Genomic DNA, 22747 nt, shown 5'->3' on the forward strand with positions numbered 1-22747 from the left:
CTAAGGCTACATCTTAATAATACAATAGGGGAAAGTAGAGCAATATATATTACTCTACCAAGATAAAACAATTGGTGTAGTCGGCAGGTTTTTGGGGTAACCAAGTTTTGCACCCTGTTTGCAAATACTGTTTTGATGTATGTGTTTGTTTATGTATGTGAATTTTAGGGCACCCAGTGTACAAATGCGGTGGAAGTAAAACATTGTTTGGTTGCTGAATGGAATATAACCAACAAAGTGTAGAGACTTCATGTGTGTCACAAGGACACCCGCATGTTTGTTAGTGCTGGTGTAGTGAGTCCCTAATTAAAGTGCTAGGGAGTGGTGAAAGATGCATGCGTCATTCATACGGCATTTAAGTGGTTAAAGTGCTAGGGAGTGATGGGACATGCATTCGTCATTCATACGGTACTTATTCGTTTAGAATCTTTGTGTATGTACGTGTATGTTTGCTTACAGGGGCAAAAGTAGGCCAACCCATAACGAATTTGGCAAATTGTATTAGAGTAAATTGTAGACTTAGAAATGCCTAAGTTCATTTTAAAGTCAGCCATCTTCCAGTGGAGTGGCAGAGGAAGCAGGCTAAAGCTAGGAAACCTGTAGTTCAGGTAGAGAAAGCAGAAGCTGAGCTGAGTGTGCCACAAAATGAAAGTGGGCTGGAAGGATTAAAAGCAAGAAAACAGAGATCAGGTTTAAAGAAGACAGCTGCTGTTATAAGAGGCTTACTAGCTTGTATTGTTGGTAATAAGGAAGAAAATAGCAAAGTGACTGAAAGTGAAAGTTGTGGAATGTTGAGTGAGAGTGTAACAGTTGGTGTGATAATTGTGAAGTGTTAGCATGTAGAACACCCACTGCTAAAGTAGAAAGCAGTGAAGGCAGTGGAAAAAAAGAGTGAAACCACCCATGGTAAAAGTTAGGGCAACAGTAACCAGATCGGACTGGAACCCTAAAACATGGGTGGGTGACTTACATGAGACAGATGAGTGCTCAGATAAAGAGTGGGAATGTGAGTGTGAGGAAAAGGAGAGAGACAAAAGGAAGGGAAAACAGCAAGGGTGTTTTCTTCTTTTATTCTCCACTGCACCACAATCTCCAGTAATTCTGAGGTCTGTCCAGTATTTAAAGAGCATGCTACACTGATAGATATTTCACCACTGTTAGGAAAGGTAACCAGTGCTGCATTGAAATTTGATTTAGGACAAAGAGATCAGATAGAAGGCAGAGGAGCTGGTGAGTGTGAATGGCAATTGTTGACTAGAGGGCATGAACTGGATATTGGCATATTGGTACTGAGTAAAGAAAGTGTGGAATTAAAACAAAGAACAATGGAAATGAAAGGAATTCAAGTGCTTGTGTGTGAAAGGTCTGAATGTGCTAGTGCAAGAATGGCTGAGTTGGAAAGAAAGCGCACCAGTTTAGGAGTTGGTTTGAATGAAACAGGACAAGCCAAAGAACAAAGGATGGGGGATGGTGCAGCAGGAAGCTCAGCTAGCAAGCCAGGAATGCACAGGGGTGTGAAGGTCCTAACAGCTGTGCTAGGGCCAGCAGTAATTAAAAAGCACACACACTTAGGTTCAGTAATTCAAACCTGACTGACCAGTTGTTCAAAAGACAGCCTATGAATCTCCATGCAATAAAATGGAGAAAAGTGAGCTGGTCTTTAGTAAAGAACACAGGTCAGTTTTAGCAGAAATGCTGGATTTAGAACTTGGGTTCTGGAGAGGTTTCAGCCCACACTTTCAGGTAGTAGTTACCATACAATAAAAAAAGGGACACACAGGCAATGAAAAAAATAGAAGGGTAGTAGGAAGACAGGAAAGGAAAATAGTTATTTCTGTTTCAATTTTCTGGCCTTTTGCAATAGTGCTACTTCTATTGTAAGGTTTTTATGGACTTTGGTTTGGTGCAGGTAATAAATAGTGAAGGCAATTAGCAGAGTAAAATCCATGCAGGAGATCGGGTTACCATTGGCACATTGGAGTGGCGTGGCACTAGTGCCAAGCTGTTCCAATGAATGCCTGGAAGCAAAGTTTGAGTTTTGGCACCAGGTCGACAGCCAAGAAAATGAGATGGACAGAAACTGCTTTGTCACCTTCCATTTTGCAGACCTGCCTACATAGCAGAATGAAAAAAAAGAAAGAGGAAACGACAAAGCAAAAGCAAAGACAAAGACATGAAGAAGAACTGAAGAGACAGCAAGAAAAGACACTTACTGGGGTTTAAGTGAGTAACAAGTCCACAAGTCATGCAATAATAAGGACTAGTCACAATAGCTATAGTTTAAAAGGAAAGGTTTGTTCATTACTGCAGCAAATTTATATTCCAAGGGGTGGAAACTGAACAAACCAGTTAGGAATGCCAAAATAAGGGGATTATTTTGGGCTCATAAAGTATACATTCTGGGTATTAATTAATTAAGTGGATAATTAATATAATTAATAATATTAAGGAAAATGTATACTAAGAAAATTGGTGAACTTTTCAGGAAAGCAGGTGCAGCTGATACATTTGCAAGACATATGGGCTCCGATGTTTAGGTATAGTCTAATTGGGAAAATATGGAAGCCCTGCTGAGATTGTCGGCTATGGTGCAGGCACAGGACCAGTGGGCCAATTCTGAACTGAGGTGTTTAGCACAATGAGTATGCATATGGTGAGCAAACAACTCTAGGGGTGGCCTACGGGGGGAATGATGAGAGTTGCATAGCTTTGATGTCTCATGGTGGTGATGCCAGCCTATACTGGTAAAGGCTGATGGCAGTCAAGAGTTGCACCATGGGTAGGAAAGCACAAGAGGCAACTAAGTCAACCCCAAATGTGTGCAGAGGGCCACAAATGTTGGTTTGTGAACAGTTTATGCAGTGGCACATGTGCTGTCACTTGGGCAGAAGTGGTTGTACTGGCACCTGTGGCATGTTACCTTTCAAATTTTGATGTTAATTGTACAGCTGCATATGCTTAAACAGATAGTTTGGGACAGGGTCTAATTAGGAGTTAGACAGAGAACAAGTACAGATTAAAAATTCACACAATAGACTAAATTTTAGTGGGCTAGTTTAGTGGAAGGTGTGGACTTGTCTCATTTTGAACCACCAGATCTGATGACATATGAAGACTGCAGAAAGAGAAACAGTTAAGCAAGCTGGAGCAGATACAAGTCATCAGGAGCGCTTCCAAGTTCTTCAGATTGTCTTTGAAATAAAGAAGATATGTAATGGACAAATGGTCACGGACAACTTTTAACACTGGGAGAGCAAATACTGCCAATCAATGCATAAGTTATGCATCAGACTCTTGAAACAATTTAAAGACATTGTTTATAAAGACATTGTACAAAACATTCATCGGGGTGGAGTGTTGTGATGTAGATTTTGCATATAACTTGATAAATGTTTTGTATGTCTTTATTTATAATTTAGGCAAACCAAGTGGTGAGAGGTGGTGAGAGGTATTCATGTTTGCCATCCCCCTTTTTATGACTGTCTCTTTGTAATTTTATGACAGGATTTGGGGGATGTGTCTTAAACCAGTTTGATCCCCCACACAAAGCCAGGTTAGCTTAACATATGGTCTTGGGGGGGTTGCAGGTGTTAAATGTACTATTTCTCCCATTGGTCTGAGGTATGGCTGTTTGGAATTGGCTTGTCTCAGAGGCCTTTAAGTACCATGATGTCCTATTGGTTCTAGGAATTGGAGAGAACATCTATAAATGTACTTGCTCAACCACATTCTCTCTCTCTGACCCACATATGATGAAGAAGCATCTCTCTCTAACCAACATATGATGAAGAAGCATCTCTCTTGCTAACCTGTGATGATGAAGACAACACAATGAAGAGCACAGCTCAGCAGCCATATTGAACAGACATGTGGCTGAAAGCTGAGCACCAACGATGCCTTAACTAGAGACATTTTAAGTAACTGCAAGTCTGTGTGCCACCTGAATTACACACCACCATTTTATCAGGTTGTATGGTTGCCAATATTCAAATGTACTTTGCATTTTGTTATTATTTATGAATATTATCAGTAATACATTATTTTATGTGTAACTTAACTCCTGCTTGTCTTTTTACTACATCTAATTGCCTGAGGTTATAGATATAGAAGGGAAGGTGGGGATAAGTTATATATGGTGGTAAGTCTGTGAGATTAGGCATTCTAAGGCTACATCTTAATAATACAATAGGGGAAAGTAGAGCAATATATATTACTCTACCAAGATAAAACAGATAGTAAATGTTTTATTTTTTCACAAAATGAATCCACTGGACAGCATTTTTTTTAAAGCTGGTGTTTCACCTGAAAGTCATGGCAGAATGCAAAATATTTCATGTTTCCAAAGCACAACCAACAATTCTCCTACTCTCAACCAACAATCGAAAATTAAAACATCTGCATTTTATACTTGTCATACACATCATAAAAGAAAATTGTAAAACAATAACATATTACATATCTTTGCTATGCGTGTTTTCTCCAAATCAGGTTTTCAGTCCAAATCGGGTGGTGACAGAGTTTATTCTGGAGCACGTGCTCCTTGAGTTCCATAAATGGCCCACCTCGGTTCCAGTATGCACTCCCCTTAACTGTCGCCTAATGGACTGAGCGTTTCTACCTCTTAAAAAGTTGTGCCTCTGGGACTTCCCTTTCTTTTTCTATCCTTTTCATATCCAGTTTGTCTTAGATAGACTCACAAGACTGATATGCTAATTCATTATCAGTTCTCCTGTCATTTTAAGCTTTGTTTTAGAAATGTTGAAAAGGCATCCTGAAATACGTAAAGGCAAATGATTGTTAAGTGCCTTAATCTGCTCGAAATGATAATTATTACTTGAGAACTGATTAAAGAGAGATTTCTAGTTGTGAAACACACATTTAGAATATGAAGAGTTATGGCTAAAAAAATCTACAATTAAAAAAACAACTAAATGCCACCAGGAATAAAAAGATCAGGGTAGGTCACAGTTAAAAGGTTGAGCATTTAAAATGTGACACACCTACAAAGTCATCATCCAAAATGGGTAATGTGAATGCTACAAGAGAGACACAGGAGAAAAAAGATTGAAAACAAGTCAAAACTAGCAAGAGGCAACACATCCAAAAACAAGTGGCAGGAGGCCAGGGGAACAGAAGAGCCTGACGGCAGCCAATGAGGAGCAGAGCCAAAGGTGTGCTTGATAAGGAGGCATTTCAGAAAGGGTACACCCAAACGCCGTCACCTCAGGCTGTTTTTTTTTTCTTTTTTTATACTTTCTAGGTTACACCTTCTTTGGTAGACAGATATTCACTCAAAAGGATAGTAGTAATCTATTGAAATAAAAAAAAAAGTTTAAGTGATTCTTGTAACTGTTAGAAGATTTATTTTCAGTTGAAGGCACTAAAAATCTTCCATGACCAGCAAGAATTCTGAATTTGTACAACACTCCAAAACATGATGCTGAAGAGAAAGTCATTGACAGTATTCAATAGTCAGAATGCATTCCATAGATATCACATGAAACTGCATGTGTTCAAAGCATGGGTGGCTCAATAGGGACCACTGCGGGTCCAACATCCTGGGTTCAAATCCTGTGCCTGGTCATTATTTAATGTTCCTTTACTCTCATGTGTACAGGATATAGTGAAATTAATTCTTACTTGCATGTCTAATCAACATTCAACACAAGCCTTCGTGGAGTCTGCATGCTCTCATGGTGACTGTGTGAGTTTTCTTGTCACATCTCCACAGACATGTAGGTCAGGTTAGCTTCCATCTTTAAATTGATCAATTGATCTAAGTGTGGCTGTGTACATAGTGGACTGGATTCCTGCCCAGGGTTGTTTCCCACCATGCCCTCAGTTCTAATGGCCTCAGCATTGGACCACCATGAGCCTGGATTGAATTAGTGGGTTTCTAACATTATGGTTTCTTTAGAAATCACTCCTTATATAATTATGACTTCAAATAAATCAGGTTTGACTATGCAGAGTATATTCAAAATGTACTACATATATTTCAAATTTGATTCTTATAAACAATGATTTTGCATATTGACAATTCATTCCACTTAAATATACCGAAAATTGGGCTGAACATTTAAAACAACTCATTAGATCTGCCTCTTTTTGCCTCCAAGTTTAAGTTCAAAATAAGGATTCTAACCATTTATCAAATATTACTCATTATAACATTATTTATTTTTGAGTTAGTCCACATATATTGACTTATATAAACAATTCACTTATCAAATTGACTCCATCATATTCACTATATTTGCCTTTTTTGAATCCAAACACCTGTTCACTATTATATTTTCAGAATTCACTCCCAATATATACAATTAGATATATCTTATGTAGACAATCCTTGCAAATTATCAGATTTTTAAAGTTGTTTTACATTTTAGTTTGCCTTTTACCTTTTATATATTCATTTAGTAGTATTTTAATTTGGTTTTATACACATGAGCATTCTCTCCACTCATTTCTCTATATTGATAGCCCATAATGAACAGTTCATCGGGAGCAGAGCACTGTTATTATGCTGTTTGCAATGGCAGGTTGCTAAAATTGTGACTTTTTGTAGCTTTAAATAAAACTCCTGATTTTTTTGTGACGAGATCTCTTGGTGTTTCTCATAATTCTGCTTAATGTGTTTGTGTCCTTCTGTTGACATATAAATGTAAAATGCTCTCAATTGAAAGAGGTGTTTCCCTTGTTAAGTGCTCTCGTGATTATGGTGCACGGTGGTTCGCATGTGCATGTAAAAGATTTTTTTTTTTTGTAATAAAAGGAGACTGCGTGACCAGTGTACTTTGACCCTGGTCAAGAAGCTTCAGAGAGTGTTGTTATTCTTCCGATGTCTGTATATTACCCAAGCGTACATTGTTAATAATATTCTTGCCATCACAAGGACATTAAGGGCCGGTTTATACTTCACACTCAGAACGCGTACACGCCCGCATCATGGCTGCCACGTGTTCCCAGCGTTCATTTCACGCGTCCTCTGAGCAGGTCCTCAGAAATTAATGCAACGCGTGTGTGATTTGCAGTACCAGCAAAAAGTCGGGGGGCGCAGTGCGCTAAAAGTCGGAATGTGACGTCAGAGTCTCTGGTTACTATCTACATGTGACAGAAAGCCTCTATGCAGATCCTATGGGGATCGAAGTGTGTGCTTCGCTGTTTGATGAATGGTTCAATGTGGTGAAGCAAAATGCCGACATACAGATGCATTCGTGGTGCTTTTATATTCAAGGGTCGCATATTCCCAATCGTAACGACACGATACATTTTAAAAGTCTCACATACCATCTTTTGTGCCACCTTTTTATTTTTTTTTTTGCAACTTCACAACAGCAACATAATGTATAGTGCTGTATTTGAGCCACTGAAAAAAAAATAAAAGACACGGTGAAAACGTGTGTTTTGTGATTAAAGTGGAAATTTCGGCTTTAATCTCGAAATTTCCACTTTAACCTTGTAGTTTACTCTGTCATTAAAGCAGACCGCCGTAAACATCATCCCAGTTTTTAATCACTACGAGCTTCTTGGACCTGTCAGCAGCGGCAAGCAGCAATAGATCACCACACAGAACAAATTAAATGTATGATATTCCAACTCTCTGCACTTTTAAAATCTTTAGATTTATACTTGATATCACTTTCATGATGAAATGCATTAAAGTATGTATGTTACATTTTACATATAATTTCGTTAATACTGTTACAGTCGGACCTCGCTAAGTCGACCTTCCCTAAGTCGAAAACCTCTATGTTGAATTACTCTTTAGTCCCCGGCCAAATTCCCAAAAGACCAATGTATTTTAGATCTCCTCAACTCGAAAACCTTTCGGCTTCCAACCTCCGTTAGTCGAATTTTCTATGGCCTTTGGGTTATTATTCTGAGGCTACATTTCAGAACACATGGTCCGGAAAACCAAGAAAAGGGACGCCAAGTCTTATCTTAATGCATTCCACAAGGGATTAAGCGACTCTCTGAGGGTAGGACGTCTATTTTGAGACCAAAAATGTCCAAAAACTAAAGGGAGTGGCTGGAATATTCTGCATCCCTTCAGTGCTCCATGGGTCATAACCAACCGGGTGGCGTCTGGAATTTCTAAATTGTCTCAAGAAAGATGTTTTTAACCCATTTTCCCTTCACCTTTGTCAGTCTCTTGTCGGGAGGAGTCTTGAATAGTGTTCATGTCTGTGTGCTTCTCCATAGTCTCCCGTACAGTACGTGTCCCGAAAATGGCAACTGGTAAGCGTAAGCTTAAAACGTTGTCAATCGCGGAAAAAGTTACTGTCATCAGAGCCGTCGAAAAGGGCGACAAGAAGAAAGTAAAAATTGCAAAGCAATTTGGCATTCCCACAAGTACGCTCTCCACTTTTTTGAAAGAAAAAGAAAAGATTTTGAAACTGTACAGTGAGAAGTCATGTGGCCATCAGAAGAGGATGAGGGAATGTGAGTATCCCATCATTGAACAATGCATTTTGAAGTGGTTTGTGCAAGCGAGGGATAAGAACGTTCCTATTGACGGGAAGCTTTTGCAAGCAAAAGCAGAAGAATTTGCCAAAGAGTTAGGCCATTCAGAATTTAAAGCCAGCAATGGTTGGCTGGACAAATTCAAGAAAAGACATGGAATTGTGTTTAATAGGCTATGTGGCGAAAGTGTGCAAGTGCCAGAAGAAGTTTGCAGTCATTGGATACAGAAACTGCCAGAAATTGTTCAAGATTACAGTCCTGATGACGTCTTCAAAGCAGACGAAACTGGTTTATTCTTCAAATGCGCTCCAGACAAAACAATGACTTTCAAAAGTGAACCTTGCCACAGCGGAAAAAAAAGTAAGGAGCGCGTGACTCTTCTTTTGGGCACAAACATGAGTGGGTTAGAAAAATTGCCCGCATTGTTGATTGGGAAATCATTGAAACCCAAATGCTTCAAAAATGTGAAATCGTTACCTATGCATTACGAGGCCAATAAGAAAGCTTGGATGACATCAGAGCTTTTCTCGAAGTGGCTGAAGAAAGTGGATGCAGCGATGGTCTGGAAGAAAAGAAGAATCATTATTTTCATCAAAAATTGCACAGCACATAAACATATCCCTGTCATGAAAGCTGTGAGAATCAAGTTTTTGCCGCCGAACACAACATTTAAGCTTCAACCTCTCGACCAGGTCATCATTAACAATTTCAAGTTGCGATACCGCAAACTTGTTGTAAGAAAATTGCTGCGGGATATTGAAGATAAATGCCCACTAGGAATTGACCTGCTAGAAGCGATGCGAATGGCCCGGAGAGCTTGGGATGAAGTTCTGGGGGAAACAATCAAGAGTTGCTTCAAAAAAGCAGGTTTTGGACAGCAAACCGTTGACGTTTCAGAGGAGCACTTGGAGGGAATGTCAATGGAAATAGACAACGCACTTGCAAGTCCCGAAGAATGGTCCACGGTTCTGATAGCTACTGGCGCCAATAAGGAAGTGTCCTTTCAAGATTTTCTCAAAGTTGACAGCGAGGTGAATGTTTGTGGAGAACTAACGGACGCTGACATTATTGCTGAGGTGGCAAACGAGGAACAAAAGGAAAATGAGAGTGGGGATGTGGAAGAATATGGCAACAATGTCAATACTCAGCCTGTCCCCAGCCGAAAAGAAGTGAGGCAGGCTATTGACATACTGTGCAGACTCTTGGAATCTACACTGGATCTTGAGTAAAATGTGTTTCGGTCCATTGGCGAGCTTGAGGAGATTGTCGAGCGAGATGCATCAGCACATCGACGCCAAACGAAGTTAACAGACTTTTTTCTCTAAAGATAACCTGTTTCATTGCGCTGTTCGATAGTACATACGGTAGATGCATGTACCGGTATGTAGCCTACATGTATACGTATAAAACGACAATATAATAAATGGTTATATAATAATTAAGCCGGAAAAATAATTTCCTTGATTAACCCGTGCCTATTACAGTACGCTGTTTTCCCTAACTCGAAAACTCCGTAAGTCGAATTTTTTTTCAGGTCCCTTTGAGTTCGATTTAGCGAGGTCTGACTGTAATAATGAATACTGTTAATAATTACACACATGGGGGTGACACGGTGGTGGAGCGGTAGCACTCCTGTCTCGCAGGGAGTTATGTTGCTGGTATTTCCTGCTTGTATTCCACACTGTGCTAAGGCTTCTTTCCAAAGATATGCAGATTAGGGGATTTGGTGCCGCTAAAATGACGCTAGAGGCCTCGTCCAGGGATTGTTTCTCACACGTGCCCAATGCTGGCTGGAATGGACACATCCCTGGATTGATGAATTTAATCAATAAATATCCTTTTCAGAGATATTGTGGTAAGGTGTCATCGGAATTTAATAGGTGTTCTAGGCAATTCACAAGACAGAGAAGCTGAACATGTTCTCACCGTGATAATATCTGACACTGCCACCTGGTGGATTCCTCCAGATTTCCGTAAAGTACGCGTGCAAATATAAACACTACAATGCTTGCGTAGCAGGAGCGTCCGCTGCAGCAAGTGTCGTGTCGCGTGAAGTATAACTCCGGCCTTAGTCTACATGTCAACAGTTTATGGGCCCCGGACATGCGTGAGTTAATTGGCACGAAATTTCTAGTAAGACAGCATGTTGGGTACTGCAGATGCACGGGCTACTGGAATTAAAAAGAGAGAACAGGGTAACCGATGGAGTAGAACTATGAACTGTGGGAAACAAAATTTTTGGGCCATCTGGGGTTTCAAGAGTTAAAAGAGACGATACAGCACGAGCCAAATGAAAATGAAGCCACAGAGGAAGATGCCGAAAAAAATGGTATCAGGCATGAAACTTCTGCACCTTACTCACCTCACCAGAATGGTACTGCTGAACGACAGTGGAGGGCACTATTTGACATGGCCAGGTGCATGCTCATTTAGAGCAATCTCCCCAAAGAGCTATGGACGTATGCGGTGCAAACAGCAGTGATAATCAGGAACAGGTGCTATTGCAATTGCGCCAAACAGACACCATACTTTCTGTTGACAGGGAAAAGATCTAATGTTTCTGGGATGCATAAGTTTAGGTCCGTATGCTATGCATACAAACGAGACAAAAAGAAGTTAGGCAGTAGGTGTGAGAAAGGTATTTTTGTTGGCTATGACAAATATAGCCCAGCCTACATAATCTACTATCCAGATACTGGCAGGGTCCTAAAGCACAGACTAGTGAAATTTATTGAGAAGGGTATGATAGAGAAGAGCACAAAAACTGACCGGGAACAGATTGATGACAGTGACAATTATGACCTGAGAAGAAGTAATACTAGGCAGATTAGGCAGAATTATTGGTAGTTCTGACATTACTGATGAAAAGCCAATACAGGTTCATGGATATCAAACTAGAGCAGATAACCAAGACAATTCACAAACCAATTCAGGTACACGCTATCCCAGCAGAGAGCACAGGAAGCCAGCGTATTTGGATGATTATGTATTTGATATAGATAACCAAACAACAGTTAATATTGATTATTGTTATAATATAAGTAAGGTGCCACAAACATTTACAGCAACCGTAAATTCCAATCAATCCAGTGAGTGGAAGAATGCAATGAAGGAAGAAATGAACTCATTGAAAGAAAAGAAGACTTTCACGTTAACCACCTTACCTGAGGGTAACAATGCAGTGGGGGGTCGATGGGTGTATGCCATTAAGAACAATCCTGATGGTTCTGAGACATACAAAGCAAGGTATGTAGCTAAAGGGTACAATCAAGTGGCAGGAGTAGATTATAAAGAGACTTTTTCTCCAACTGCAAATATGACAAGCATAAGAGTTTTGATCCAAATAGTTGCACAGAATGGTATGTTGTTACATCAGATGGATGTAAAAACTGCATACTTGTATGCATTGGTAGACTGTGATATGTATAGGGAACAGCCAGAAGGACTTGAGGTTGATTCTGAAAAAGGAGAAAGATTAGTATTCAAATTAGAGAAATCATTGAACAGTTTAAAACAGTCAGGCAGGAATTGGTACAAAATGTTACACGATCACTTGTGTAAAAATTGATTCATAAAAAATCTGGCTGACTATTGTGTGTATACCAAAGTAACTGGATATGACAAAATAACAGTCATTATTTGGGTTGACAATTTAGTACAAACTACAAGTGAATAAGAGGTAATAAAAAATGTAAAAGAAATGCTAACAGAGAGGTTTAGAATGAAACACCTGGGAAAACGGAAACATGTCTTAGGAATAAACTTTGAGCAAGGAGATGATTTTGTAAAAATACACCAAGAGGGGTATATTAAAAAAAAATTTGAAAAGGTTTGACTTGACAGAATGTAAAACAAGAGCAACACCATGTGAGCAGAAGCTGGATTATAACCAGGAGTATGATAAGTCAGTTGATCCCAAAAGGTTTAGAGAACTAGTTGGCAGTCTGATCTATTTAATGACATGTACTAGACCAGACTTAAGTTGTGTCATCAGTAAGCTATCACAGTAACAACAGTGGGTGACAGCAAAACATGTGTTACGATATTTGAAAGGAACTGTTGACTATGATATATGTTACAGAAAATATGAAGATCCTGCGGTGGGTTGGCACCCTGCCCAGGATTGGTTCCTGCCTTGTGCCCTGTGTTGGCTGGGATTGGCTCCAGCAGACCCCCGTGACCCTGTATTCGGATTCAGCGGGTTGGAAAATGGGTGGATGGAAATATGAAGATCAATTAAAATTACAAGCCTATAGTAATGCAGATTGGGCAACTGACACAGATGATAGACGCAGCATGACTGGATACTGTTTCAGTCTAAATAAAATAGGGCTTTAATTTCATGGAAAACAAAGAAGCAGTCCACTGAGGCATTATCTACATGTGAAGCTGAGTATACGGCACTTACTGCCACAGTACAGGAGGGTATGTATCTCAGCTTTTAAAGGGAATAGATGGTGAAATTTAATATGAACCAGTGGACATTTATGAGGATAACCAGGATGCACTTGCCCTAGCAAAGAACCCTGTAAGCAGACAGAGGTGTAAACATGTCGATATTAGGTACCACTTTGTCGGAGCAATGTTAAATGATGGAAAAAGTACTCTGAAGTACTGTCCAACAGAAGAAATGGTTGCTGATATTATGACAAAACCTGTAAAATAGATGAAAATGGAAAAGGTTGAAAGGATTTGTAATCGGTATGTAAATTAAGAAGTCTATTTTGTTTTTATGGAAGGCTGTTGTCAAAAATGAACAGCAATGTGAGAGCAAATGGGGGTGTTGACATATAAATGTAAAATGCTCTCAATTGAAAGAGGTGTCCCCCTTGTTAAGTGCTCGCGTGATTATGGTGCATAATGGATCGCATGTGCATGTAAAATATTTATTTATTTTTTCTGTAATAAAAGGAGACTGCGTGGTCTGCCTGGCCAAGAAGCTTCAGAGAGTGTTGTTATTCTTCCGGCGTCTGTATATTACCCAAGCGTACGTTGTTAATAATTTTCTTGCCATCGCAAGGACATTTAGTCTACATGTCAACACCCTCTCCTCTATATGTATGTGCACGTATCAAACAACGGTCTTTAGGGCAACAGTAAGTTTGTATTTTTAAAATGCCCACCGCTAGCAGCATGCTGCAATCTAAGAATGTGCAGTATTATCGCCAGGCTCCTGTTCAGATCTCGCCACCCCCTGATTCAAATACCTTTCCGCCGATTGTTGTAGCGGTCCAGACATGCCAGTACATTTCTCAGTTAACCCAACCCACCCGGGCGAGGTCGTTGTTTATAATCCTTTTACTCGGATCACGGCCGATTAGTGCAAAGCAAAAATGAATCTGTCGGCTGTCGCTTGCCTTCTGTTCTTGCTCTTCGCAGCGAAGACAACCAGGTCTCAGTTGGGTGTACCTGGGGGCATAAATAATATCGACCCGGCTGACAAAGAAGTTCAAAAGGCGCTGACGTTTGCCGTCAGTGAGCACAATAAGGCGTCCAATGACATCTTCGCATACAAACTGGCCAAGATCATCAGCACTAAGTATCAGGTTAGTGATATCTTGTTTTAAGATATTTTTTAGTTTTAGTTTATAATTTCATTTTATTTTTTATTTTACATACAGGTGACATATAAATACACCAAAGAGTTTTACTTTGTGACAGTTTTTCACATGATAACGTGACAGTTCAAGGCTTCCAGTGCCAAGCAAGAATCAAATCACTAGTATGCTCCGTTGTTATTGTTCCTTTAACATGCTAAACATTTAAGAGAATTGCTATTTCACTACAAAAATACTTTCATTCAGGACTGACTTTGTGAGTAGTAAGATCATGTCATGTGTTTATATTTATTAATTATTTATTAGTTTTTCATGGTATTTTATTTTCATGTAATTCTTACTTTGGGCATTTCTAGCAGTACAGTTGAAGTCACTTCTTGAACTGTGTTAATAACAGAATGTAATTTTGCCATATAAAAAATACATTTCTAAAAGCATATTTACTTTGTATACTGTACATCTGCTATTCCAACATCTCAGCTCATTGACCCCCATTTTCATGATGTTCTACCTCAGTGTTTCTAGTCTTACTGCCACTTACTGTGCACCAGCAGGACGGAAGACAGAAGAGTGCTGGGCATGGCACCGTCAGGTCACCCGCTTCACAGTATTAGCCATCGTGAATATCTGCATTAGCAGCACCCTTACTGAAACTCAGTTCTACCTTTATAGTTCTTTTTTATTCTGTTTTCTTATCTATCTGGGGAACGCCATGTAAAATGACAATTACTGAAAAGAGCTGTTTCTGAAATCACGTTTACTCCTCTATAGTTCCCGATCATTCCGTCTGTGACCACCCCTCCCCTATTTTCCATGGCTCCCTGGGTGTTTCCATCTGCCTTCTTGACCCTTTATTTGTAAAGCGTAATGGAGTTTGTGGAATTCAGAGCTCATTGTAAGTGTCAATCACCCATCCAGCACTGCCTGTTTTCAAGGTATTTTACCAGACTGTCACATGTAAGGAGTAAAGAGAAACTCTTACTTACATGCACTGGAATTTGCCACTTTACACCAGTATGGTAGTCAGTTGTCCTTAAAGGACTGTTGCCATCATCAGTGGGTGCTTCCATCCCACCATTAAGGTGGTCTGTTGCTTATTTTGCCTTGTCATACACTCCGCCCAGCTTCACCTCACTGTTTCTCTCAGATTAGTGAGCCGACCCAAGGCCAGGGTTCACTTCTGAGGCTTGTTGGTGTCCACACACACAAAATTTAGTGTTTCACCTGTTAATGATTTGATTTTTTGACAGTTGCAATGTAAGCAGCACTAAAGATATCTGGCAGTCTACTGCCTACAATCAGGTAGAAATAATCAACAGTAAATAACTAATAGGAACAGGTTCATCCCTTTTTTATCGATGAAGATGGTGTGCCACATTACTCTTCGTAGCTGCCTTAATGGTGCAGCTCACCATGAACCACATCAAAGCAATAAACTCCTCTGTAAGTTCAAAATCACTTCTAAGAAATAAAGAGTGGAGTTCCCTGTTAACACCTGATCGTGTCACACTTCACATTACATCACTCTTTATAACTCCTCTTCCTAGTGCAATGTGCCAGGCACTGCATCTAAACAATAGTCTGCCCCCTGAAGTCATGATCGCTTCGAAACGTAAGTGGAGGGGGTCCCTCATAAACTCCCAAACGTGTTGAAAACTTAATATTCTCTATAAAGGTTACAGTTTCTGTTGTGCAGTGGGAACACAATACATGAAAGTGGCCAGGGGCCACAAGTGTCCCACGGCCAACATCATACAGGAACTCATTGGATCCTGAAAACAAACATCTTGTGGTTGGTTCTACTGGTCCTGTGCAAAGTGACCAATAGACTGAATTTGCTTGCATGAATGCATCCAAAATTTCAAAAATATACTGGCCTGATGTTCTTCCTCTAGTTTCTATGCAGAAAATGTTTGACAAATGTCCCATCTCTGTCAAACTTAGGCAATTAGCTGTGCTGCATTAGCTATATCTCTGCTTTTGTTCTAGATAGATAGATAGATAGATAGATAGATAGATAGATAGATAGATAGATAGATAGATACTTTATTAATCCCAAAGGGAAATTCACATATTCCAGCAGCAGCATACTGATAAAGAACAATATTAAATTAAAGAGTGATAAAAATGCAAATAAAACAGACAATAATTTTGTATAATGTTAAATGTTAATGTTACTTGCAATGTTACATTGTCAGCCACGACACATATATTCGTCTACACATTTTCTATCTGACAAAGGAACAATGACAATTTTATGGGCACCTTCCATGCCAAGCAATTCCCGAACAATGTCTTTGATCACCAGCGATATCAGGTCTTTTCCAGTTGTGTGTAGTTACTTTGCATGAGAAATGCAATATAAGGCAAAGAAAGACACTTTGAGTGCCCTCTATGAAACCATTGCCTGCTGTGTGAAGTCACCCGCTTGTTTCACTACCACTGCAGCTCATCTTTGGAAGATGTCAACCTGTTTCCTGACATCTTGAATGATTTTCTTCTAAATGTATATTTTCAAATGAGACAGCTTTTGGCGTTCATTTGACAGAAATTCTTGTCAAAGGACCCATTTGGGATAATAAAGGCCATCTTTGTATTTACTTGCAAAGCTCAGAACGCTGTGAACAAAGCCTCATATTTCCTAGATTTATATTTTCCTTTGAAGATACACAACTTACTAGTCGTTCTTTGATTTTCTTTTTAAAAAATGGCCCATAATTTCTAATTTACCCCTTTTATTTCACACTACATTTAACTTACTGTAACCGACAATAACACTGCAGCGCTAACTCAGCCTATGGCAGTGTATGTCTAACATTTGAAAAACTTCTTTATTAGAAGGGATAAGCGGCAAGTGTGCTGACGAAATGTAGTGAGGTGAGTAAAGTAAAATAATGATCACAATATTATTAAAAAGACCAGCCAGACAATTGCTGTACTTTTTGCAAACAAAAGAATTTTATTTAATTTTAATTGTTTGTTTAACTCTTTAAAGGCCGAATATTTTCCAAAAAAGCAACACATAAGTCGACATAAAATGTGTGTTGCTTTGTGCTCTGGCTGCTATTGGTACCTGATTGTCGTCTCTGGCAGCTGCTCAATAGCCAGAAGGAATACCATGGCAGGCCGGCTGCCTGGCTCTCTTTGTGTGATGGTGGCAGTTGCAGTGCAATGCATTCTGATTCATACCTCTTGTCATCATAAGTGCCAGTATACTCCTAGGCGAAAGTTGCCGTTAATGGGCACATTAGCTACGTGAACATGATCAGCACTACGATCAGCTGATGCTGGTACCTCACTTTCATTTTCAATCTCCATCTCCAGACTCCAACTGCATCAACTCCAACTGCATCAACAAGTCAGAGTCCGATTCAGAGATAATACAGAAAATGTCACCAGCGGAGTATTTTGCTTCGCACATTCACTTTGGTCTCTTGCTAGATGTCGATGCCATTTTATAAGTTGTTTGCTCTTCGCTACTCATTCATGCAAAGGTAATCAAAGTCAAATCAACTAAGCTAACTTTCCTCCTAGCAAAAAAGAGTCAAACTAAAACGCATCAGCAAATTTTGTCACCATTTATGACTGATTACCATCCTCTACACCTGAATTTCGACAACAGTCGACATCTGCCCTGAAAGAATTAATAAACAATAGGTTCTAATAATAATAAATCCAATGATACATGTCTATGTTTTTAGGTGTGTTTATGTTGCTTTGATGAACCAAAATTGTGCAGAATAACAATGTAATAAGCAGTGTTGTTGATTAAATACATTTGGCTACCTGTGTTTTTCTTTTTTTCCAGGTGGTTTCAGGAGTGAAGTACATAATAGAAGCTACGATTGGGCGAACCACATGTAAAAAAGGAGACCTGACTGCCAAGAATTCAATTAACAAGTGTCCTTTCCAAAAAGGTCGTCAGAATACTAAGGTATAATCTTGAATGTTAGGCGTTGGTGCTTATTATCACCTGACGGCCCATGAGAGTGCTATTTGCTTTAAACTCCATTAATGAAGCATCATTGAGAACATTTTCAGTATTTCACAAGCATATTTCAGAATTTGGTTAAATTCAGTTATGTTTCTTTCAGTTTGCATAACATCTCATCATTTAATTTCATACCTAAATAGATTTCAGTAAGAACACTTATGTAGGTCTCATAAATGAACAAATGGGTTGGCTGTTAGCTGGCAAAGCCACAGTCACCTTTGTGAAGTGTCCATCAAGAGGAAGTCATCTGGAATATTTTGCTCTACCTTGTGGTCAGTGTGATTTTCTGATATATTTTCAAGGACCATATTTAATGGGTCAGGCAAGAGTTACTGATGAATAAGGTTGCTGATTCATCTTAAGATGGATGTCTTCACCTTTTTAGACAAAAAAGAATTACTACTTATTTTCTATTCATATATATCATGAATGAGAAAATTGGCTGGGGCAATTTGGATGTTTTTTAACATGCAGTAAGTATATTTATTTACATAAAATATCAGTAAGGTTATTTCAGGTAGAATGTATTCAATAAGTGCAAATGCAGTCAGGCGCCAACATACAGAACCATTTGTGACGCATGGTAAATTAGCTCTATATCTGTCACAAAGTGTACATGTCATGTGAATTGAGGATCTGTGGGTCTGGTGGGGGTCATCTGTATGCACACTTTAACTGCTGGTACGGAGTAGCACAAACTGATAATCAAAGTCATTGCGCAGCACTTTTGAACTGCTGCTCAGCTGTTATCATCGGCTCACCTCCTGCCCCAAGGTTCTGTCAGTGAACTGGCAGATACTCTTTGTGAGCAAAAACTGGGAGATGTGTGCAAAAGAAAAACAAAACAAAAAGGTGTAAACTATATAAGCTAAATGAAACCCAAAGTCCAATACGAAAGACAATAATTGTGGTCAAAAAAACAAGACAGTAAAAACTGAAAGTACATGCAAAATAAGAGCACAATGGTAAACTTTGAATATGTACTTCAGAGATTTGGTATCTGCAAATTGGATAGGGATTTGCACTTGCGGGCAGCATGGTGGTGCAGTGGTAGCGCTGCTGCCTCGCAGTTAGGAGACACGGGTTCGCTTCCTGGGTCCTCCCTGTATGGAGTTTGCATGTTCTCTCTGTGTCTGCGTGGGTTTCCTCTGGACGCTCCGGTTTCCTCCCACAGTCCAAGGACATGCTGGTTAGGTGGACTGGCGATTCTAAATTGGCCCGTGGGTGTGTTTGTGTGTGTCCTGCGGTGGGTTGGCACCCTGCCCAGGATTGGTTCCTGCCTTGTGCCCTGTGTTGGCTGGGATTGGCTCCAGCAGACCCCCGTGACCCTGTATTAGGATTCAGTGGGTTAGAAAATGGATGGATTGATTTGCACTTGCAGCCATCCTTTCATTCCATCACATCGGTTGCGCATGGATCCCGACCTCAGAGGACACTCCTCTAGCAATGCTGATGACACATATGAAGCAGTTTCGAAGTGCAGCACAGTTGTGATCCCAAAACTACACAGGGGAAGCACTCATCACTTTGTGGAAATCAATCGATACTTCATGAGGGACTCCCACATACTCGTCTTTGATTTGTTGATGCTTTGCATTTATCGATCGATACTTCACAAGCTTTGGCGAAAGCTTGTGTAGTGTAGCGGGATTGAAGTAATTGGTTTTAAAATTAAAGTACATGCTCATCTATTATTCATACCTGTTCATCATTGAAAAAAATTTAGAGTGAGCACTGGCTGTAAGTACAAATGGCCTTATTCGGCTCGCTCATAACTGTACATTTCAATAATGCTTTTTTCACACATGATCAGCTATTGAATCTATTTGTTAGCAGCACTTTCATAAGGAGCAGCAAATGTGGATGAAACATTCTTTGATTACACCTTTCCTCAGTAGAAGTATTTACCAACTAACCTTCATTAGGAACGAAAAAACCTCATACTGGCTAATAGTCTATTGGCCACTGTAGTTATCGTCCTTGAAAGGTTAGGGTTTGGGAGATGGAACAGCAGACTTTTAAACAAAAGAAACAATAGCCAGGGTTAAAGGTTTAGTCTTCAGTCTAAAGTAAGAATCCTAAGACATGTACACTTCCATCTTATGTAGGCAGGTGGCCATGAGGTGATATGTCATATGGCTTGCCTATTATTTAGTTGGCAACAGGCCTAATAAGGAATATGGCCATGGAAAATGAGCACAAAATGGTAGCATGTGGAAAATAAAATGGAGTTGTGGTGATGACAAAAAAATGTCAAAATTCAAAATAATGATTAAAATTGAACAAAACCCTACAGGGCAAGTAAATGAGAATTCATAATGACCGATCATGACGCTTTACTAAATCTGGGTTTATTCTAATTTAGGTTAACAGCACGCCAGAATCTGTCCCAGTAGCATCAGATTCCATTGACTCTCAGAGGGACACCTCCTCACACTCACACCAGAACAATTGAGAGAACTTAAATAGTCAAACTATCTTGCACATCACCAGGATGAGAAGGGTAATTGGTGTATCTGTATGTGAACTGTTGATTGGACACAGACAGTGACTAGCCTAGATACTGGTGTGGAAGAAATTTAATGGACAACCTCCACTGGGTGTCCCATATAGGCAGAAAACACAGGCAGGAGAAAGCGTCAATCATTATTCTTTATCTAAATCTTGTAAGAGGCAGCAAATGTATATCTTATTAGCAAGTGTTACAAAAAGAAACAAGCGTCCTCTGTGCTTTATTTATACAATTCACTGATTAGATCACAATTTGAAGGAATTCATTATACTGTAATCATAAAACTTTTTAACATGGTTGGTTACACACAGTTGCTAATGGGACATGCCAAACCTTGATACCTTAAATAACCACAATTAGCTCATTCCACTACATTGATTTACAGTCCTTTCAGCTTAGGAGTACGTAAGTGTTCATTTTCATTCTGGACCACATAGCCTGAGCATAACAACAGAACAATGATTATGCCTTAAAATATGAAATTACACCTTCAGCTTTTACGCATCAGCTCAGAAGAATATGAGACTTGGCACATGCATGATGCACATTGGACCAGGGTTCAAATTCAGCTCTTACACTGTATTTGAAGTCATCATTCGAGATATGTCAGGCAGCAGCACTGAGTCACCATATTACCTGTGGCTTATCTTCTCTCTTAAAGCTGCATTTTAATGTTCCATAATTCATCAAACACAGAAACTTTCTTTGTAAAAAATATCTTATTTTAGTGAAACATCAAACTAATACTTAAAATGTATGAGATTATGTATGTATCCGGTATGCCTTTCTTTTTCCAGAATTACAGATGCAGATTTGAAGTTTGGAGCCAGCCTTGGATTAAATCAACTCAACTCTTGGTGAATGAATGCTCATAAAGAACTACAACAACAGCATGTACTTCTGGCAACTTATATGAGTTCAGCAATTTTAAATGTTTGATTAGTTTAGTTATACCAGCGTTACCTGTCAATATTGATTAATGCTTTGAGAATGTTTATTCAGTCTCCTGTCTTTCTTAAAAGTATGGTAATTTCAATACAAACACTTTCTTAATTATTCTATGCAAATGACATATCATTGCTTTTAAAATAAAAACATATCTATGATGTTCCAGTATGGACTTTTTTTTTCTAATGTCTATAAAAATGCCCAGACTTGAGGGTGGCACAATACATATTCTACATATATGGTGTTCTTGTTCCTTTAGTCTCCTGTTCAGAATTGTACAGAATGTGTCAGGTGAAAGCTCATTTCAGCAGAATCCGGCACATGTCAGGAAATCAAACCACACTAACTCATTCTGGGCCAGTTTTGAATTGCTAACTAACATTTATAGAATATGTTAGGAAAAATGTCTTCTTTTAGTGAAACATCAAACTGTTGATTTATCATCAGCGACTAAAATGTATCAGGATCATGAGATTACATCTGTCATATCTGCTCAGTCCAAACTTACATATACCTGTACAGAGCTTTAAAATGTGAAACATTTTTCTAATGAGCAAAACTATAAAGTAAAATATACCTGATGTCACCATTCTTCCAAAGTTAGGTTGATACAGAACAATTCATGATTTACATTTTGCAATGATCTGAGGTGACTTAACTAAGACACATTTCTCTTGATGTTACATATTTAGTACAAGACCTGTAAATCCTTCTTTTTAACAAGTTATTTTACCATCATGTCAATGGGCCACATGGCACAGAGGTGAATAACCCATCTACTGATGTTTTGTAAGTATCATGAAGATCCAAAGAAGGATTTGTTAAGGTCATGTTACTTAACGGTAAATGAGTACCACCACTGACTGTTCCAAAGTGAAGTTAATTCAGGAGGCCACAGTGCACAGGATAACAACCACTTTACTGATGCTTTGTAAGTGTCATTAACACCAACAGAAGCCATTTTAAGGACTCATAACACAACAGTAAATGAGTAATAGATGCATTTTTGCAGTACCTAAAGTGTTACCAATGTATTTTTATCAACTGTTCTGGGAAGACGCGTACAAGTGTGAATTTCATTGTACTGCATACACATGACAATAAACTTAATTGTGACTACAACTCTTATTAAAAAAAAAAAAAGAAACAAAACTTAATTAGGAGTACCTTTGGGATTGGGGAAGAAGAGCTACCCCCCATTGTTAAGTATATTTAGTAAGCAGATAAAGCAGACAAAAGTGATTGCTTTGTGTTCTTGTACTTTCTTTT

At 39.1% G+C, this 22747-nt stretch overlaps 1 protein-coding gene and 1 long non-coding RNA gene across 2 annotated transcripts; one reads left to right on the top strand and one right to left on the bottom strand.

Moving 5' to 3' along the window:
* Nucleotides 1–7685: 7685 nt before the first annotated feature.
* Nucleotides 7686–13760, bottom strand: LOC120535851. The gene is made up of 3 exons (XR_005634978.1): nt 13674–13760; nt 11631–11924; nt 7686–9028 (listed from the first exon to the last, which is right to left on the bottom strand). It is a non-coding gene; the product is annotated as an uncharacterized LOC120535851 (long non-coding RNA).
* LOC120535848 (cystatin-like) lies at nt 13752–21610 on the top strand. Its single transcript, XM_039763964.1, has 3 exons — nt 13752–14012; nt 17833–17958; nt 21328–21610. The coding sequence occupies exons 1-3, from the start codon at nt 13800–13802 to the stop codon at nt 21403–21405; spliced, it is 417 nt and encodes a 138-aa protein (XP_039619898.1). The 5' UTR covers nt 13752–13799; the 3' UTR covers nt 21406–21610.
* Nucleotides 21611–22747: the final 1137 nt, after the last annotated feature.

This window comes from Polypterus senegalus, chromosome 9, assembly GCF_016835505.1.
Source record: "Polypterus senegalus isolate Bchr_013 chromosome 9, ASM1683550v1, whole genome shotgun sequence".
Lineage (NCBI taxonomy): Eukaryota > Metazoa > Chordata > Cladistia > Polypteriformes > Polypteridae > Polypterus > Polypterus senegalus.

Excerpts from the sequence above, each read along its gene's own strand:
- LOC120535848 (XM_039763964.1), top strand. The coding sequence starts at position 13,800 with ATGAATCTGTCGGCTGTCGCTTGCCTTCTGTTCTTGCTCTTCGCAGCG. Across the intron at positions 14,013-17,832 it reads TCATCAGCACTAAGTATCAG|GTGGTTTCAGGAGTGAAGTA; the intron begins GTTAGTGATATC and ends CTTTTTTTCCAG. Across the intron at positions 17,959-21,327 it reads AAGGTCGTCAGAATACTAAG|AATTACAGATGCAGATTTGA; the intron begins GTATAATCTTGA and ends TTCTTTTTCCAG.